The sequence below is a fragment of the Ursus arctos genome, unplaced genomic scaffold (genome assembly GCF_023065955.2).
Source record: "Ursus arctos isolate Adak ecotype North America unplaced genomic scaffold, UrsArc2.0 scaffold_1, whole genome shotgun sequence".
Taxonomy (NCBI): Eukaryota; Metazoa; Chordata; class Mammalia; order Carnivora; family Ursidae; genus Ursus; species Ursus arctos.
Genome location: NW_026622763.1, coordinates 78,305,171 through 78,325,444, shown reverse-complemented (window position 1 = coordinate 78,325,444; position 20,274 = coordinate 78,305,171). Strand labels below are relative to the sequence as shown.

General features: G+C 35.8%; 1 protein-coding gene across 1 annotated transcript in view; it reads left to right on the top strand.

The window, feature by feature from the left end:
- Nucleotides 1-20,274, top strand: part of RAPH1 (Ras association (RalGDS/AF-6) and pleckstrin homology domains 1) — an 88,660-nt gene that overhangs the window by 55,141 nt on the left and 13,245 nt on the right. Inside the window, 6 exon segments of the mRNA XM_026492139.4 lie at nucleotides 8,417-8,494; nucleotides 8,947-9,106; nucleotides 10,727-10,848; nucleotides 12,038-12,103; nucleotides 13,400-13,543; nucleotides 14,642-14,752. Coding sequence (XP_026347924.1) covers nucleotides 8,417-8,494; nucleotides 8,947-9,106; nucleotides 10,727-10,848; nucleotides 12,038-12,103; nucleotides 13,400-13,543; nucleotides 14,642-14,752 — 681 coding nt within the window.

Genomic DNA, 20,274 nt, shown 5'->3' with positions numbered 1-20,274 from the left:
ACCTCCACTGACTTCTGTTGCTTTTTTGTTTTTCTCTCTCTCTTTCTGCACAAGCACTCCTATCTGGACAGGGAAACCTCCCTTCTTCTGAGAAACATTGCAGGAAAACCTTCTCATTTGCTGACCAAGGTGATATTTCTTCTTTCCACCTGCATGTAAATATTGTCTTTCAGGTAGAATATAATTTCTGGTTTTGATTGTGTTCTCAGATTTCTCAGATTATGCTTTCTTATTTCAGCATCTTTGTTATAGTTATTTTTTTCTCTTACTGAAGGTAATTATTTACTGATCTTAATGACTTAAGATATAATGACTTAATATTCTAAATCTCTCACTATCAGAAAATATTGTAAATATTGTAAATACCTGACCATCTTCCCAAATATGTTGCACTTTTTCTAGTTTAACATTTTACTTCATTTTAAAGTCTAAAAACATTGCTCTAGTTTTAACTATTGTTACTAGTGGTTATCCATGCTGTTTCTTTAGCAAATTTTGTTTTCTGATTCTTGTTTATATTAAATAAGACCTTGTTTAATATAAACACCTTGTTTAATTAAAACATTTATTTATATAAACAGAATCTTACTTTACATTAGCTTAATCAAATTGGAAGAGAAGGCTGCAATTTTAAGTTCTCAGTTCTCTGCCCTCAGAATGGTTTGAATCAGTCCAACTGGATTTTCATTGGGCTGATAATTTATATCAATTTAAAATCCTTTAGCCATTATCATTATTAACTAAGGAATAACAGAACAGGGGAGCTGAACAGATTTTGATCTCTTTTCAAGTCATGTTTTTATTTCATTATCTTATTTAAATAATGTTAAATTCAAGAATATCAGACTTGGTTATAGATAGTTTCTTTGGAATATGATGGTGATTATGGATGATGTCTTTAAGCTATTATTGTGTCTGAGGTGGGTTTTTTTTAAATTTATTAATCTTATAAATTTATGAAAGGGGGTAATAAGGCTGTAATTAAAATCTCCCTGAGAAGCAGCTCAAAGAGAAGACCCAGGAGTTATCAGTAAAACCCTTTCTCTTGAGTTTCTCTTTAAAGTAGATCTAGGAATGGGGTAGAAACAGCTTAAGATTAGGGAAATGTAGAAGTCTAAGTGGATAATAGCCATATTATACTTTATAACCATAGCAAAAGTTCTTTCCTTTTCCTCAGCTCCTCCTCTGTTTACTCTTTCCCTGCAATCTACACTCATAACTTCAAATAGGATCTCTGTTCTAGGTCAGATCTCTCTACGTAAGAGCAACATCTTTCTAGGTCGCTATCAGGTATTTCTTGGAAGATTACCAGCAATTTACCAGCACCTCCAGTCCCACAGATCTCTAGCTTCCTTACCTACACTCACCCTGCTGCCTCACAATTTATATCCTTCTTGTGACATTGCTGTTCTGTTCAGAATGCTGCCACTCTCCTGGTTACCAAGGTGCGAGCCCTTTACCATCCATGGTGCCTTTCTTCGTCACAGTTAATACCTTAAAGCTCTAGTGAAGAATTTGCAGGATTAAGTTCACCCATCCATTTTGTTCCCATTGCCACCACCCTAAAATAGGCTCCTAATCTCTTATCCGGGCTACCATACTGGTCTCTTCATTCTTGCCTCTCCTTCCTCCAGTCCATTTTGTATACTGCTCTCAGATGTAATATTTTACCATTTCCATTGTTTATTTATTGAACAAATATTTGTTGAGTCATGTACTATCCTGGGTCTGGGATGTAACTTTGTATAAAACGACATTCCCCCCTCCCTCAGGAGCTTACAGTCTGCTTAGGAAGTTAGATAAAAAATATTAACGGGCAAGTATAAACATTCTAAATCCTGTTAAGTGCTATGGAGGAAGCAAAGGTAAAGCATTAGAGAATACTGGGGAGAGTATTAGGGGTCTGTTTCCTTTAGATGATAAGATCAGAAAAGGCCCTTCTAAGGGGGTACCATTTAACCTAAAGATTGAAGGATGAAAAGCCAGCTGGAGGGTGAAGGTTAGTGTTCCATGTAGATAGGCCCAGGGAGAAGAGTTTGGCAGGTTTGAGAAGCTGAAAAAAGGCTATGTTGCTGGAGCCATAGTAGTTCAATGAATATAGGAATGAGTGTCTGGATTTGAGTTTGGAGAAGTAGGCAGGAACCAGATTATTCAAGGCATGCTAAGGAGTTTGTGTTTTGCTTCTCAATGCAGTGGCAAACTGTTGAAGAGAATAACTTCATCCATTCAACAGGTATTTCCTGAATGCCTACTGTGTTCATAACCCTGGAGATATAGCAGTGAACAATACAAAGTTCCTACCACAGGGAGAGTTATTCTTTGCAAGTTATGGATAAATGCAGTCAGTAACTTCTCATCTCCCTGTGCCCAAGAGACAGTGATACCAGCTGCAGCATCAGAGTCATCTCTGCTTGGATCTGCTCTTCTCCCATTACCCAAGTGCTGGAATTGCTGGTGTATGTAGCCAACATCTGGCTCCAGCTTCCTCCATACTACCCTGCTTACATATAAGAAATTTGATCAGGAATGTGATTCACTAGCACAGAAACTAAACATTTAGGCTGGAATGGGGCATGGAGTCAAGGAGGTAGCAGAAATTCCTAGGTAACCCAAGCTGCAGAAGCCTCAGTGTCAGTGCCCTCAATATCAGAGCACTTGGCTGTTTTGAAACTAAAATAGGTTTACACGTCTTGCATGCCAGCCATGGGGCAGTCTGGCTCCCATTACCCAAAAAGCATGGTGCCCCAGTTACCCCACCTCTGATATACACTTTCCCAAACTAAGACATTGTAACACCCAGTAGTTAGTACACAGTAGAATGAACATAGTAGCACTATCAGTAGCACTGTGCTTAGGCCAAAGCAGCAAAAGGATGTTTTGTTTTATTTGTGGTTTTTTTTTTTCCATCATAAATCCAGTTGTCACTCTACCACTATTAATGAAATAACTATCCCACATACAGCTCTGAGCTGGGAATCTCTGCAAAAACAATGCCAGCCAGTTTCTTCTAGGAATGGCATTAGCACCATAAATGGGTGCACTGGGCAAAGGTTACATATTGCTGATCTGATGCCCTTAAATCTCTGGATACTGTTCTAAATGCCTTCCCTAACTTCTTCATCTAACAGTGCATTTTTTGTCATTCTTCACTCCTCTACTCTGCTGTATTTTTTTCCATAGGACTTATCCCTGACTGACTTACCACACATCTATTTCTTTATTGTCTTTTCTCTTATTAAATGTAAGCTCCTTGAAAGCAGGGACTCTATCCCCTGCAGTCAGACCCAAGCCTGCCACAGAATGGTCCTTTAGTGACCTTCAAGAACTGTTGTAATGTTAACCACCATTTTCCTTGCTTCAGAGAAGTTATGAAAGTGCTATTATATTAATGTAAGTCTTTCATTTTTGGCAAGTAGTTTTTATTTACTGCTATCGCATTAGTTTGTGCTATACCCTTACAAACAAAGGGAACTGTGACATTGGAGAGAATGAGTAGTTAGTCATTTGGTAATTGCCTGTGTGATCTTAGATTAGCTTTTCTGGGCCGTAATCAGTACAATCTATGTAATAGTGATATTGGCCTAATAATAGTGATAGTATTGAGAATTAAGTGAGATACCATGTGTAACATGCCTCATAGTATGTGGCAAGTTTTAGGTGTTCAGCTGATGTTAGTTCTCTTCGCAGTGAGACTCTATCAGTGTCAGGGAAGTAGAGTAGTTGTTACTGTCACTATTTTGGCTCTAAGTAATTTTATAGAGTAGAGCATTTCATGGGCAGTGAACTAATTACCGCTCCAAGTTTTCTTTGAACCTTTTTAAATTTATATACCTTTTTTTATTGTTGTAAAATGTGAAATCAAGTAGATCCCAAAGAAACTGCTGATTCCTTTTGAGCCCCTTAATTTCAGCTGGATTTGTTCTGAACCTATGTACAAAGCCTTAATAATTTCTTAGTTGAAGGAATTCACTGGCTATCTCTTAGCAACTGTCACTCTGTCAGTATTCTAATTTCACACTCAAGAGAATGCTTTAACACTTTGTAACCACAGCATTGGCTTTCATTTAATCATAAGATCTTCACCAAGTTTTTGTCCTTTATGTAAATTTTAGGAGGCTTGGCATTTGATGGTTATTGATAGCTGCACAGGAGTTTTTCAGGTAGAAAATGGGTTGTCTTTCGCTCTTTTAAGAGACAGGGTAGAAGAGAAAGTTGTTGTATGTGTGAGTTATCTTTTACTTATGTTGAGGATGGCTGTGGGACAAACAATGGGAAGAAAGGGGTAGTCAGAAGATAAGAGGGCAGAAGGCTTAAGACCTGAGGTTGTCTGCATTAGCAAAAAGAGAACATGAGATGAATAAAGCTTTGCTCTTTGTATTGAAATTAGGCTGCAGACATTGAACATAGACTTACCTTGCCTTTATAAGTAAACTATCAGATGTCTTCTTCCTATGTAGTCTAATTACATCAGCAAAGATTTATTGATCTTTCCTATATTGCACACTGTATGAGCTTAAAACAGTTTCTTCCTCTCCTTGGTTGTAATGGTTAAAACTAAAGATATGAATATATCTACCATGGTAATGTAGGTAAAAATCAAACTTTCTGAGGAAGAGGTTATCCATGGGAAGCATAAAATACTATGAATCTTGCAATTTGATATAAGTATTTTTATTTTCAGTTTTGTTCTAGTGATGATATTCTGACTCTAAAAGTAAGAGGTATCTTGATCAGTTGTTTCTTCAGAAAACTTCTAGCAAGGACCATCTTCGTTAATAAACTGGAGAAGAATAAAGTAAAATTTGCCTACGTGAAATTAAGCACATACCTCCTAAATTTGAATTTGATACAGTTTTAAAACAGATCAATTTATGTAGTTATTAAAGAGTAGTATTTTGAGCAAATGGAATAACTAAATTTGAATGTTAAAATAGCCCCACCTATTTTTGCTTTACGAAAAGATGGTTTCTTATTGATGGCTAGGAAATCTAATTTGTTTAATGTATGTTAAATGGTTGTACTGAATCTCTTGTTTCCTTAATCCTTTCTTCCAGTGTGTCAACATTTTTCCTCTTAGCCTGTAGAACAGAAACTTAGTTTAAACTATTCTTACAGTTTAACAACTTTTTATATCAGTCCTTCAAAAGATAGCACTGGTGGTGTTACGTTGTATTTGGCAAATAATATTACACTATAGTGGGAGTATGAAAATACTATTTTTATATTTATAACCAATATCAGGATGTTATATTTAAATTTGTATATTCCTTTTTAAAGTAAACTTTATTTTTTAGAGCAGTTTTAGATTCACAGTAAATTTGAGGGGAAAGTACAAAGATTTCCCGTATACTACCTGCCCCCCACACATGTCTAGCCTCCCTATAATCAATATCCCCCATCAGAGTGGTATGTTTGATACAACTGATGAAATTTGTTGACACATCATTATCACCCAGAGTCCATAGTTTACATTAGGGTTCCCTCTTCATGTTGTACATTCCATGGATTTGAACAAATGTGTAATGACATGTATCTACCATTGTAGTGTCATACAGAATAGCTTCACTTGTACAAAAGTGCTGTGTTCCACCTATTCATCCCTCCTTCTCCCCAGCCCCTAGCAACTACTAATCTTTTTACCATCGCCATAGTTTTGCCTTTTTCAGAATGTCACATTGTTGGAATCATACAGCATGCAGCCTTTTCAGATTGGCTTCGTTCACTTAGTAATATGCATTTAAGTTTCCTTAATGTCTTTCCATGTCTTGATCATTTCTTTTTAGCGCTGAGTAATATTCCATTGTCTGGATGTAGCACAGTTTACCCATGCACCTCCTGAAGGCTATCTGGGTTGCTTCTAAGTTTTAGCAATGATAAATAATGCTGTTAGAAGCATCTATGTGCAGATTTTTGGGTGGAGCTAAGTTTTTACCTCATTTGGGTAGATGTTAAGGATCATGATTACTGGATCATATTAAGAGCATGTATAATTTTATAAGAAACCACCAAACTGTCTTCCAAAGTGGCTCTACCATTTTGCATTCCCACCAGCAATGTATGTGTTCTTGTTGATCCTCTGCTTCACCAGTATTTGATGTTTTCAGTGTTTTGGATTTTGGCCATTTTAATAGGTTCTATAGTGGTATCTCATTTTAATTTGGTGTTCCCTAAAGACAAATGATATTGAGCATCTTTTCATGGGGCGATCTGTATATCTTCTTTGGTGTTGTCTGTTCATGTCTTTTACCTGTTTTTTTATTGGAGTGTTCATTTTCTTGAGTTCTTTGGATATCTTAAATAATTAGTCCTTTATCAGATATGTCTGATAAATTGCAAATATTTTCTCCTAGTCTGTGGCTTGTCTTATTCTCCTGAATATTCTTTTTCTCTTAAAAATGTGTTTTGGCTTTGGGGACAATTTTTTTTTTAACTTCTGCAGAATAATTATAATGTTATAAAAGAATTTGGCCTTTTAAAAGTCCATGTTTATATCCAACTACACAAAGCATTGATTTTATGTATCAGTCTTTCCTTGTCAGACTTTGAGATTTAAAATTTGCTTTTCAGAGACATGAAGTAAAACTTGAAAAATATGCCTTGGTAAATTTTTCCTCTCTGTAACAGCCCTTCATACTAATACAAAGATGTGGCAAATGAGCCATGAGAAACAGTAGATCATTATCCCATTGAGAAAACATTCATAAAGCTCCTGCTTCCCTCTTTCTCTTCCAAAAAAAATTGAAACAAAAAAACAAAAAAACCACCTGTCAACTGCTTTCATGAAACCACTGGGAAATGCTAGTATTCAAAATTCCTTTCTAAAGTAGTGCTATACTCATCAGAAACACAGGGTTTGGTAATTTAACTAACAATGATTTGTTTATCTAAGATGCATTATTCCAAAAAATGAGAGTTTTAATGGCAGTAATGTAGTTTTCTCATTGTACAGCCTGCGTTAAAAAGAAAAAAATTATTTTAAAATACACAGGCAACATATTTTATAATTATATTGTTTATTTGCATAAAGGCAGAGATACAGTGATTTGATCTTTTACTCAAATGAATATATCTGGAATAGTCTAAGAATCAAGTCTTACCTTACCCCCTCCATTGTTAAAATAAAGTTCTTTGTTCTCTGTCTAATTGGGTTTACAGATAGTATTTCCACACCTTGGTTATTATGTTAATTCACTGGCTCCTTTCATTGAAGAGGATCCGATTTCTGGCAAACAAGCCCACTGTCTTCTCTAACTACTGTTTTCTCTGTTCTACAGAGTAGTAACCACTAAGCTTGAAATGAGGGAAGGTAGCCTAGAGTATGAAATGGATGGTTTTTAATCATAACCCAGAGCAAGTAAGATCGGCTGATATAACTAGGTCTTTCTTTTTAGTCTTATATTAAATATAAGAATATATAAGATGGCAGTGTATATTTTTCTTAGATATTTTCCAGAGTAATCAAAAGCTTAGAGTTAGAAAGAATCCTTCATAAAAAGCGAAGATTTACTTACATGAGTTTTTTTCAACTGGAGATTAAGGCTACAGTGTACAATGGCCTATTGCTGGAAAGTACAAGTAAGTACTGGTATTATAATACTGTATGTTATTTTAGGAAAAAACAGTGGTGTAACTATAGTTATAGTTCTTGATAATTTTAATACTATTTATAATCTAAATTTTATAAAGAAGTTACTAGAAATTAAATATTTAGAAAATTATATTTAGCATTTAAAAAATTTCATCAGTGAATTAATAGAAACAAATTTGAGTTTACTACCATAGACATTGATTATATTGTGTACTTTTCAAAGGAAAATGAAACCTAGAGTATAATGCATCCTCCTCTGTTTGCATTGGTATATTGATGAGAACATACCTATGTTTGTTACTAAGGATTTTTATGTAGTTGCAAAGAAATAAATTGATACTGTTTTTTGCTGTTTTATGATGATGATACATTTTCAATATAACAGAACAAAACATTAGTATGCAGAAGATTCCCCATACTTCGGAGGCGGGTATAAATTAAGAGTCAAGGGACTGTGCAGGTACGGCAAACTGGCAGGCCAGCACATAGCCCATTATACACTCCTGTTTCTCCTGCCTGAAATTCACCTGCTTCAGATTGATGGAATCAAACTCATTAATTTGCTATATCACAGATTTCTTTTTCTCCAGAAGATGGAATCCAGTCTTAATATAAGAGATCTTCAAGTCTGCATCTTAAAAATGTTCCTTTGTACTATGTCTGTTCTCACTTTGTGAACAGGGTTATTTTTTAAATGTGCTCTATATAAGTATGTGAAGTTATATTCTTACTGAAATTCAATATTGGCAACATCCTTAAGATAAAAAGGCTTTTCAGAAATTCTCATTATTTTAGCATTAGTTTATCTGCAGTGCTTTGTGTTCACAGGAAGAACAGGCAGCAAAATTGAAAGCTGAGAAGATCAGAGTTGCCCTGGAGAAAATTAAAGAGGCGCAAGTGAAAAAGGTGATATTTGGGCTTTTTCCTGGTTTGGGATTTTTTTTATCAGTTTTTTTTTTAATCAGATTTATGAAGAATTGCCTTGTTTATATAATATACCTTGAAGATACGGAGAGGTACAGGGATATTTCTTCCTAATATATTTTTTACATGTGTTCTTTGTAAATAAAATGTATTATAAAGAAATAGCTTTCTGTTTTAAATTCTCCTAAAAGAGTAAAACAAAATAGTCTTATTATAGTCTTACCTGTTATTATAATTTTAAAAATGCTTTCAGTTCATTTAGGTAGGTTATTTGATACCTAATTTTAGAGTATCTTTCTTGCGAAATATAGTCATTATTTGTGTTTTAATTTATATTTAAATAAGAACATTACTCAACATTACTTGATATTGGAAGAAATTTCTATAATGCCTAGTTTTTGGTTTGTATTTAATTTCCTTTTTACCTATTATAGCTGGTGATTAGAGTCCACATGTCTGACGATAGTTCTAAAACAATGATGGTGGATGAGAGGCAGACAGTGAGACAAGTGCTGGATAACCTAATGGACAAATCCCACTGCGGTTATAGTTTAGACTGGTCGCTGGTAGAAACCATCTCTGAATTACAAATGGGTTAGTAATCTAATTGCTTTATTTACCTTTTTAATTTCTATGCAATCCTGATAGTTTTCATGTCAACTAAAGCACTTTGAGTCATCTTTTTTTTTTTTTTTTCCTACATATAGCCTTAGCTTTTTACATTATCTTTTTTTTTCCTCCACGTATTTTGAGAATTCTTTGGATACAAGATCATTTCCAGTTCACTTCAGATCTTCTTATGGCTAAAACAGTTTTTTTTTTTAAATAATAAAATACTTTTTCCCTTCAAATAACTGCATAGATAGACACATTTACTAAGACCATTCTGTTTATTCACATTTGTTCTGAATTTCTTTTTTTTTTTTTTTTAAAGATTTTATTTATTTATTCAACAGAGATAGAGACAGCCAGCGAGAGAGGGAACACAAGCAGGGGGAGTGGGAGAGGAAGAAGCAGGCTCATAGTGGAGGAGCCTGATGTGGGGCTCGATCCCAGAACGCTGGGATCACGCCCTGAGCTGAAGGCAGACGCTTAACCGCTGTGCCACCCAGGCGCCCCTTGTTCTGAATTTCTTATACCAGCATTTGACTTTTAGGGAAAACATAAAGCCCATCTTTTTTATTTTTAGCTAGATGTACTAAATCTTAATTTCTTATGATTTGTAGTTTAGTATGGTGTTTTCTAATTTTAAAAATTCCTCATTTTTAATGCCATCATTGACTCTTAAAAGAGTTTTCTTTTTATAATATTGTGTGATTATAGCAACCTGGCAATTGTAATTTTATTAGGTATTATTGAATCAGTAATCAATTTCAACATTATATTTTATTTTTAAAAGTATTTGCATTACTCTTAGTACCTATGTATTTAAATATTTCACAGTGGTTTCCAGAGAAATAAAAATTTAATAACCCTTTTTTTCTCAGAACACACATACATAGCCCCCAAAACTAAAATATAAGTTATTAGTTTATTAACATGTATAAAATGTATTCTAATAATACAACTATTCTTAGAGAATTGGAAAGGTTTGAGTTCATAGGTGTGGCATCATGATACAGAGAAGATGTTTGGATACTAATTTTTAGAATATGTCCATGGCTATAGGTTAAAGACCCATACATATAATATTTCTCTACTACCTTTAATGTAATTGGCTACAGTGTCTTTTTTTTTTTTTTTTGAAGATTTTATTTATTTATTTTAGAGAGAGCACAAGCTAGGGGAGAGGGAGAAGAAGCAGACTCTCTGCTAAGCAGGGAGGGAGGGGTTCAATCCCAGGAGCCTGAGATCATGACCTGAGCTGAAGGCAGATGCTTAACTGGCCGAGCCACCCAGGCACCCCTGGTTTTTGTTTTTTCAAGGGTGGATGGGAAAAGGCTGAAGGCTGAGGAAGACCTAACAGAAGACCTACTAGATTTTAGTCCCAGTTCGTCCATGTAGCAGTTGTGTGACTTTCCTGAAGTCAGTTAACACAGTGGGCATGTTTCCTTATTTGAAAATAGAAGGAAGACCGGATCATTTCTAAGGGCCAAGAGCTATAATGTCAAGTAAAATTCTGTGGTTCTGCTTGGAATTACTTCACAAGGTTTCATGTCTTTGATGCGGTTCTGATGAATACTAACAAAATACTGATATTGTATCTTGGGACAGAGAGAATCTTTGAAGACCATGAAAACTTGGTTGAAAATCTTCTTAATTGGACAAGAGATAGCCAAAACAAGCTTATATTTATGGAACGTATAGAAAAATATGCACTTTTCAAAAACCCACAGGTGAGGCCAAGTATCTTATAGAGATCATGATTTCTAAATGTTCCCCTTATATTATTCTATTACTTTTAAGTTAACAGAGCTAAAAACACTGGCAGCCACCTGGTTGGAGCATTATGGTTGCAAAACCCCATGGGAACATTTACTGCTGCTGAGGTGGAAAGTCTTCTGGGGCCCAGGTGTCAGACCTCAAAGAGATTACCAGTCACCCAGAGCCAGATGGGGTGAGCCCTTGGGGCAGCAGAAGTAACTCCAGGGAGTTACCAGGTTTCTGCTTTTTGTAATCCAGAGCTGTTGAACCCAGCTATTTACTTGGTGACCTTCTCATCCATCAAAGAAAAGTACTACATATTTAAGTTCTCTACTTCCTCCGTTTATCCAGTTGACACTTTATTTTAGTATCTTTTAAAAAAAAAAACTCAATAACCTTGATTATAAATGGTTCTACTTTAAATATATGTTACCTTTAAAACCCTATTTGGCATCTTTGTTTATTCCAGAATAATGTTTGAGTTAATAATTCCTAATACACAAATATTTTATAAAAATCAGTAGATGAGAGAAAAAGTAGTATAAATAGTAATGAAAAATAGCAGTGTTAAAAGTATTAAATATCCTTCAGACAGCTTAATCATGACACATCTTTACTGGATATTTTTAGTGAATAATACACATTTGGGAATACCAGTAGATTTTTTTATAGGTGATTGCAAAAAAGTTTTAAGGCTAATAGTTAGAATTCAGATTTTAGTTGAGGCAAGCAAGTGATATTATGATAGTCTCAGAGATTTGGGGATTTCTTCTTTCAAAGGCAGAACATAAATTTCCTGCATCTGGGTCAGTTAAGCTTAGCATATTTTAAGGAAATTTGCCTTACTCATTGTACTTAATCTGTAAACCTTTCAGGTCCTTTCATTAGTTGTACATAACATTTGTCAGCTGTGGGATGTGGAATCATCTCAGGATTTGGGGGAGGGCAGTTTATGGAATAATTCAAGATGATGGCTAAAGTAAGAAGGCCAGCAGTAAGCGTTTTAGCAACGGTGCTCAGGCACAAGTTAATGTTCAAAGCAGTATTCCTGTCATTCTATACAGCCAGTTACTATATCTCTAGAAGAAATCATATATGCACCTATCCCAAGGGAATAATAGAGTGGGTGTATCTTTAACTTTCATTTATTTATTTTTCCAGAATTATCTTCTGGGGAAAAAGGAAACTGCTGAAATGGCAGATAGAAATAAAGAAGTGCTATTGGAGGTATGACTCTTCACTCCCCCGACCCAGTTTTTTCCTGCACATTGTAATATTAAAATATTAACCACCGTTTTTGAAGTCAAGTATGTCAGTACTATATATTCATGATTACACTTGTAACTAGAGAAGCCTATATTCCTCCATAGCCTGAGGGGGAGAGTTCAGCTGTGTGAATGTTAGGCCACTGAAGAACCTCTTAAAAACTGTTATTTTGCCAAGTAATATATTGGTGAACTAAAAGGCATCATGAGCTGTTAGGAGCAGACAAGTGGGGAAAAAGGCTGGTCCGGGAAGGACATGATTGTGGTGCTTTATCTGCTCACCCAGAGAGAAATTTGAATATACTAGTTATTTACAAAATATTTCAAGCCTTAGCTTTAAATAACTCAATTAAAAAATCATAATGATCATTTAAAATACATATCCCCTTATTTTAATAAAACAAATTCAAACATAATTCAGTTTTTAGCTTTTTGGCCTTTGCTGATTTTAGAGAACTAAAATAAAAGAAGTTAGTATGTTTGAAAACCAGAATGAATTCTTAGCAACAAGGCAATTAGGAAGATGAAGATCAGCGCTCAACTTTTTCATAGGGATAACAGCTACCATTAAAAGTCCTCTTTATAATTCTGGTTTCTCTGTATTTTGGGAATAGTTTATTTAGGCTCAAAATGTCCTTTGTTAATATTCAGTAAAAAGGATTTCTGTTTTTCTTTTACCAAATACATGATTGATTTTTTAATTACATTTTTATCTAAGTAGGGACATTAGAATTCATAATTTTGGGTTTGTTTACATTCCTTTCAACCTAGTTTTAAATATTTAAAAAATAAATGTCCTCTTTTAGAGTCATATAAATTGATACAGTTTTTAAATTGTGAGCATTTATACTCACTTAGCATGTTGCTTTCTTTTTTAGTTTGACAGCTAATCTAAATGTGTTGTTAATTTGGAGAAAAATAAAGTCCAGTGCTTATGTTAACTCTGACACTTTTATTAAATTTGGTGTTACTGTGCTGTACAGATGCATTTAGATCCTGCTGTATGCAGCTCAGTCGACAATGTTAGATTTTTCAAAACAGTGTTAGGTAAAAGTTCGTAGGAATTGCCATAGTAGTTTCAAAATGAATCTATATGATGTTTAGAATACAAAGTTCTCATTGAGGTAATATTAGCAATGTGGCTTTAATACCAAAACCATTTTGGTTTAATTATAGTATGAACTTCATAGGAGTAAACACAATTTTGTTCTGAGAATCCAAAGATCACATGTCTTTCCAAATCATCATCTTATTTTAGGAATGTTTTTGTGGAAGTTCTGTAACTGTACCAGAAATTGAAGGAGTCCTGTGGTTGAAAGATGATGGCAAAAAGTCCTGGAAAAAGCGCTATTTTCTCTTGCGAGCATCTGGTATCTACTATGTCCCTAAAGGAAAAGCAAAGGTGTGTCCCCTCTGCTGACTTTTGAGCTTCCTCATTTTGACAGTTGATTTTAATTTATAGTAAGTATGCTGACAAGATAAATCCAGGCTCTGATTTGTTTCAACTCTTTTTTTGTTTTTTAAAGATTTTACTTATTTGTCACAGAGTAGGAGAGAGAAAGAGAGAGCGCGCGCAAGCACAAGCATGGGGAGTGGCAGACAGGGAGAAGCAGTCTCCCCGCTGAGCAAGGAGCCCTATATGGGACTGGATCCCAGGATTCTGGGATCACAACCTGAGCCGAAGGCAGATGCTTAACCAGCTGAGCCTCTCAGGGGTCCCTTGTTTCAACTCTTGTAGGACACGCAGAATATTGCTTTGCTTTGTTTATTGATCTGTTATAAAGAAGAAACCTGCAAGTGTTCACTGTCTGGTCATTCATTGGACCCGTTTCGGTTCTCTTGCCACATTTGAAATCATACTTTTATTTATTATTTTCAGAACTTCTTTCAGAGTAGTTTTTGCTTGTTATTGTATGGGGAGAATAGCTTTCTGGGATTATAGGCATTTCAGCCTTTCTTGGATAATATGCTCCTGCTAAGGGCCCCCTTGGTAGCTGCCGCTTCTGTGCTTAGCGGGGGCCGGCACTGTTTTAAAGTCCTTGCAACATCCTCTCTTCCAAGCTTTACCACCCTCCTGAGAGGCCTATTTTGTTGCCTCTATTTAAGGTGAAGAAACCCTGTCTTGAAGAATCATTGTACTTGAGATATGCATTATGAGCACTGAACTACATATTTTCTTGCTTTTTTTCCAGAGCTCTACTATGCTATATTGTATTTAATATACTATGTTATATTTAAAGTCTCCTTAAAATACCACCCTTTCCAAGCAAGTGTGTGTTCATTGTGAATGGCGGACAGTAAGTGAAATGGACTGCTTTTTTGTTGTATCCTGGGTTAAAGAAGGAACATTTATAGAGAATCTCACTGTCTTGTCATCTGTAAAATAGACTGGTTTCCACTTGGTAAAGTTTTTATTCTCAACTAGAAACTGTTACCAAGTATGATATTTGCTTATTTATACATTATTGTTAATGCAGTCTTTTGGGTGTTTTTATCTTAGGTCTCTCGGGAACTGGTGTGCTTTCTCCAACTGGATCATGTCAATGTTTATTATGGACAGGACTACCGGAACAAATACAAAGCACCTACAGATTATTGTCTGGTGCTAAAGGTAAACACGTTTCTCTTTTTAGGAATTTTAATTGATGTTTAATTGATTTATATATTTTGGATCTTAACCCCTTAATGGACACATCATTGGCAAATATCTTCTCCCATTCAGTAGGTTGCCTTTTTGTTTTGTTGATGATTTCTTTTGCTGTGCAAAAGCTTTTTATATTGATGTAGTCCCAATAGTTTATTTTTTCTTTTATTTTTCCTTGATTGAGGAAACATTCAAAAACATGTTGCTAGGGTCAATGTCTAAGAGATTATTGCCTGTATTTTCTTTTAAGAGTTTTATGGTTTTAAGTCTCACATTTAGGTCTTTAATTTAATCCATTTTGAGTTTATGTTTGTGGAGGGTGTACGAAAGTGGCCCAGTTTCATTCTTTTACATGTAGCTGTCCAGTTTTCCCAGCATCATTTGTTGAAGAAACTGTCTTTTCCCCATTGTATATCCTTGCCTTTTTTGGCATAGATTGACCATATAAGCATGGGTTTATTTCTGAACTCTCTATTCTATTCCATTGATCTCTTTTTTTGTGCCAGTACCATGCTATTTTGTTGGTTACAGCTTTGTAGTATGTCTTCAAATCTGAGATTATGATACCTCCAGCTTTGTTCTTAATTTTCAAGACTGCTTTGGCTATTTGGGGTCTTTTGTGGTTTCATACAAATTTTAGTATTATTTGTTCTAGTTGTGTGAAAAATGCTATTAGTATTTTGATAGGGATTGCATTAAAGCTGTAGATTGCTTTGGGGAGTATGGGCATTTTAATATCTACTAATCCATGAGCAGGGAATATCTTTCCATTTCTTTGTGTCATCTTCCATTTCTTTCATCAGTGTTCTGTAGTTTTTGGAGTATGGTCTTTCACCTCCTTTGGTTAAGTTTATTCCAGTGTTTTTGGCTTAGCCTAGTTAGAATTCACACCCTGACATAAGGCGTAGACAGACATCCAGACAAAATTGGGGCTCTTTAAGAAAAGAAGTAGGGAAGAGGGGATAGCTGTGGGGAAGGCAACCAGCAGTGTGTGTTAGAGCCAAAATTCATTATGACCACTGACTATTATTTTAATGCCTTTTGCAACTCATAGAATTCTTAGGTTAAGAATATTTTTGTTCTAAGGGGTTTTTGTTTGTTGGTTTATATAATAATTTATGTATTTCATATTTGCTTTTAGTAAAGTAGGTTTAGCTAAATTCATATATTCATATTGCCTACTTATTTATATTTAGAAATGTTCAAGGTATTGAAAGAAACCATACCACTAGGTACAAATAGTAGTAAAAATAATGGCTATCATTTATTGAAGAACTCTAGGGTGGCAGACACTGCACTAGAAGCACTGTGCACATCAGTGTCACAGATCTGTTCTAGAGTCCCCATTTTTCAGATATGGAAACTGAGGTTTAGAGGGATCAGTGTTCCTGATGCCACACAACTATTAGCATTTTTTTCCTGAAAAGTCTCTACTAGATTTTGCCTCGGTAAGTATTTTTATTCTTGTGCATGAGTTCTAATAAACCAAGAAATGCTGCCACACAAGATGTATGCAAATGTAAATATTTATAGGGTTTGATCCTATTTATCAGCTTTGGGCTCTAACAACTGAGTCGGAGTTCTTCCAGTAAAATGCAGGATACAGGAAATATACTTGTAGGGAGTAATAAAACACGTTGTTTAGTAATTAGCTTTTTTAAGGTAGTAATAAAAATGATGGTAAGAGCTTATTCATGAGATATGACAATGAAGGAATAAATAGGACATATGTTATCTATTATCTATCTGAAAGAGGTTCATGCTTGTTGGACATGTGTATGCATGTATATAAGCTTCTTAAAGGAAACCTGTGTTTTTAAAATACATACACCACAGTAATTGTTGGAATACAACTCACCTTAGCCAGGTCTAAATTTTCATTCCTAAAGGAATGAGGCAAAGTAATTTATGTTAGGTAAGAAGGAAACAATGGTTAGAGATTAGAGATTAGAATATGAACATGAACTTTTCAAACACTGTTATTAAAAGAAAGATGTTATATGCGATAATGGTAGAAGTAATAGGATGGACTGTTACATATTTTGTTTTTTAACTTCTTGCATGTTAGTGAGAGAATTAATTTTCAAGCCTATTTCTGTTCCCAAAGCAGTAAGTGGGTAGTATATATTCAGTGGTTTTCCTTTGGCACTTGGACTGTGATGTTAGGGCATAGTTTTCAGAATTCTCTGTCTCAATCTGATTTGTGGCATAAACAGAAAAAAGTAATCTGATGGCAAATAGTAATCCAGAATTTCTTACCGTTTTCTTATTTTTTTTTTAAATTCTCAAATTTTTTTATCTTGTATCAGATAATGGAGACTTTCCAAATCAACATCATTTTAAAAATGAAATAATGACCTTTCTTTCTTAATAGCTTTAATTGTTAAGGGGAGCAATTTGATTATATATTCTCTTTGGAATCTATAAGAATCTAAATGTTAAGCTTCTGATTTTTGGCAAAGAATGTCTCCTTCATACTTGCTCTTAGCTCGTGTGATTTTTAATTTTTTTTAAAGATTTTATTTATTTATTTATTTGAGAGAGAGAAAACACAAGCAAGGGGAAGGGAGAGGGACAAGCAGACTCCCCACTGAGCAGGGAGCCCGACTCAATTTGGGTTCTATCCCAGGACCCTGGGATCATCACCTGAACCAAAGGCAGATACTTAACCCACTGAGCCACGCAACTGCCCCTCTTGTTGTGATATTGTGGGGAAAAGCGGAGAGAGGCAGCACATTTGGAAGAAGGTTTCACTACTAATAAGACAGAAATATGACGTTATAGTTAGCACAGGGCTTGGAATGAGATGGCATGGTTTCAAATTCTGGTTATTTAACTAATAAGCATGAATGTATGAGCAACTTAGCTGTCTTAACCCCTGTGTGCCTCAGTTTCCCTTCATTTGATGAAGATAGTAATAGGTAACTCATGGGGTTTTCCTGAGGAGGGAATGGGCTAATTAACATATGTGACATATTTAGTATAATGCCTGGTATATACTAAGTGCTCAATAAATGACACGTTTTTTTAAAGTAATCTCTACACCTACTGTAGGGCTCGAACTCACAGCTCCAAGATCAAGAGTCACATCCTCTACCAATCGAGCCAGCCACATGTTCCAATAAATGTCACTTTTAATGAAATAATATATTGATGGAAGAGGCAACTACCTGAGGAATTGATGCAGAGCCTGGGTGACCATAATGAAGGCTAGAGAAGGGATGCCTGTATTACGTGGAAGGTTGAAAAAGACTAGTTTATGGCGTCCTAAAATGAACTTTAAGCAAGTGATCTGCAGATACTTAGGCATATCATAGGGGTGCCTGGGTGGCTCAGTTGGTTAGGTACCCAACTCCTGATTTGGGGTCAGTTCATAATCTCAGGGTCGTGCGATCGAGCCCCATGTCAGGCTCTGCTCAGCTCAGTCTGCTTGGAATTCTCTTCTGTCTCCCTCTCCCTCTGCCCCACCCCTGCTTGCATGTGTGCACGCTCTCTCTCTTTCCCTAAATAAGTAAATAAAAAAAATTTTTTTTTTATTCTTTGTGGTGGTGTTTGGATTCCCGGGTTAGAGAAATGAGGAGAAAAGGATAGAAGATCGTTTCTCTTTGATTTTCTCTGATGTTGTGTTGATAAAAACACTCCCTTGGTGTATAGAATGAGTAGTACACACTCAGGCAGGGCCACGCTACAGCTGAACACCCATGCATGGTGGGTAGCCCTGCTCTCAGGAAATGGAAGGAATCAGTCAAGAATGGCTTATGAATCACCATAAAGAGAGGGGGTAGTGGTAAAGGCTGAGAGCCCTCTGTAGCCCCTTGTTCAGATGTCCAAAACCTACCCCATAGGTGGTGCCTGAGTGACACAGGAAATAGAACAGCCACTCTTGAAGCCCTAGTTGGTAATACCGACGAAAGCCCTTTCTCAGCCATCCCATTTTATCTTCTGCATGAACCGCGGCTTCTTCTGTTTTGCTCACAGTGTATCCCAACACCTACTTAAAGATCTGGCAAATAGTTCCCAGTCAATAAATACCGGTTGCATGAATGAATGAGATAAAATTCCCCTTCCTTCTTCTGTGGAAAAATTCATCTCCTCTACCTGTCTTTCTTTGCTTTTTCAAGATTGCTATGGTGGTTTATTATAATGTGATTTAATAAGGATGAAGGAATATATTCCAAGAGAAGGCTGCAGAACCTATAGTATTAGGAGAGACAACTGTTAAGTATTGTTTGGCTACCCCCCTTTTTTTCAAATTAGTTTCAGAGGTAGAATTTAGTGATTCGTCAGTTGCATGTAACACCCAGTGTTCATTACATCAAGAGCCCTCCTTATGGCCATCATCCAGTTACCCCCCCACCCCTCTCCCCTCCAGCAACCCTCAGTTTGTTTCTTATAGTTAAGAGTCTTTTATGGTTTGCCTCCCTCTCTGTTATCATCTTATTTTTCCTTCCCTTCTCCTATGTTCATCTGTTTTGTTTCTTAAATTCCACGTAAGAGTGAAATCATGTGGTATTTGTCATTCTCTATTTCGCTTAGAATAATAGCCTCTAGTTCATCCACGTTGTTTGCCAGCCTCTTTTTGTTGATGATTTATTGTTTAAAACTTTCACTGTAGCCTTTAATAACTAAATTGGTTTTGGTATTAAATGTTTTATTATAGGAGCTGAGCACTATAAAACAATGTGTAGAATAGAATAAATGGATTTAAATTTCTCCCATTGTAGACCAAAGAGATTGACCTTTTTTTTTTTTTAAGAGAGAAAGCACATGCAAGAGCAAGCAGAGTGGGGCAGAGGGAGAGAATCTTAAGCAGGCTGATGTCCAGCGTGGACCCTGACGTGGGGCTTGATCTCACAACCCTGAGATCATGACCTGAGCCAAAATCAAGAGTCTGATGCTTAACCAACTGAGTCACCCAGGTGCCCCAAGATTAATCTATAACAGTGCAGATACCTAACTTATTTGGGTGGTCATCTATTTCTGCAGCCTTGAGAACTCATCCAGGTGGCTTATTTTATTGATCTCATGGATTCCACAACAAATGTGGTTAGGGAATCTTTAAAGCCTCTTATAATTTAATATAATCTTAAATATTTCCCCAGGTAACATGTAGCCATTTAAAAATTTTTTTTCAGAATAACTGAAAAGAGAAGTAATAATTAACAGCCATTACATCCAGAACCAAGTGTGATTTAGGGTTTTTTCTTTCCAGGGAACTAGTCGTTGTGGCCCAGTGGAGTTAAAATACCTTAAGTCTGTTCTCTAGCACTTGCATTGTGTAGCTGGTCTAGTCAGTCACCTCCCATCCAAACTGCAGCGGAAAAGTGAAAACTGAATCTGATGATGCAGTTGAAAAGCTGCTGAGTCCCTGGAGGGCATGTGCTGTGGGCAGATAGGGTGCAGAGCAGTCCTTAGACCATGCAACAGGGAGCACCACTGCACCAGGTGTGAGCGCCCTCTCATGTCCCAGGTTTGGTGCCCTCACCCAC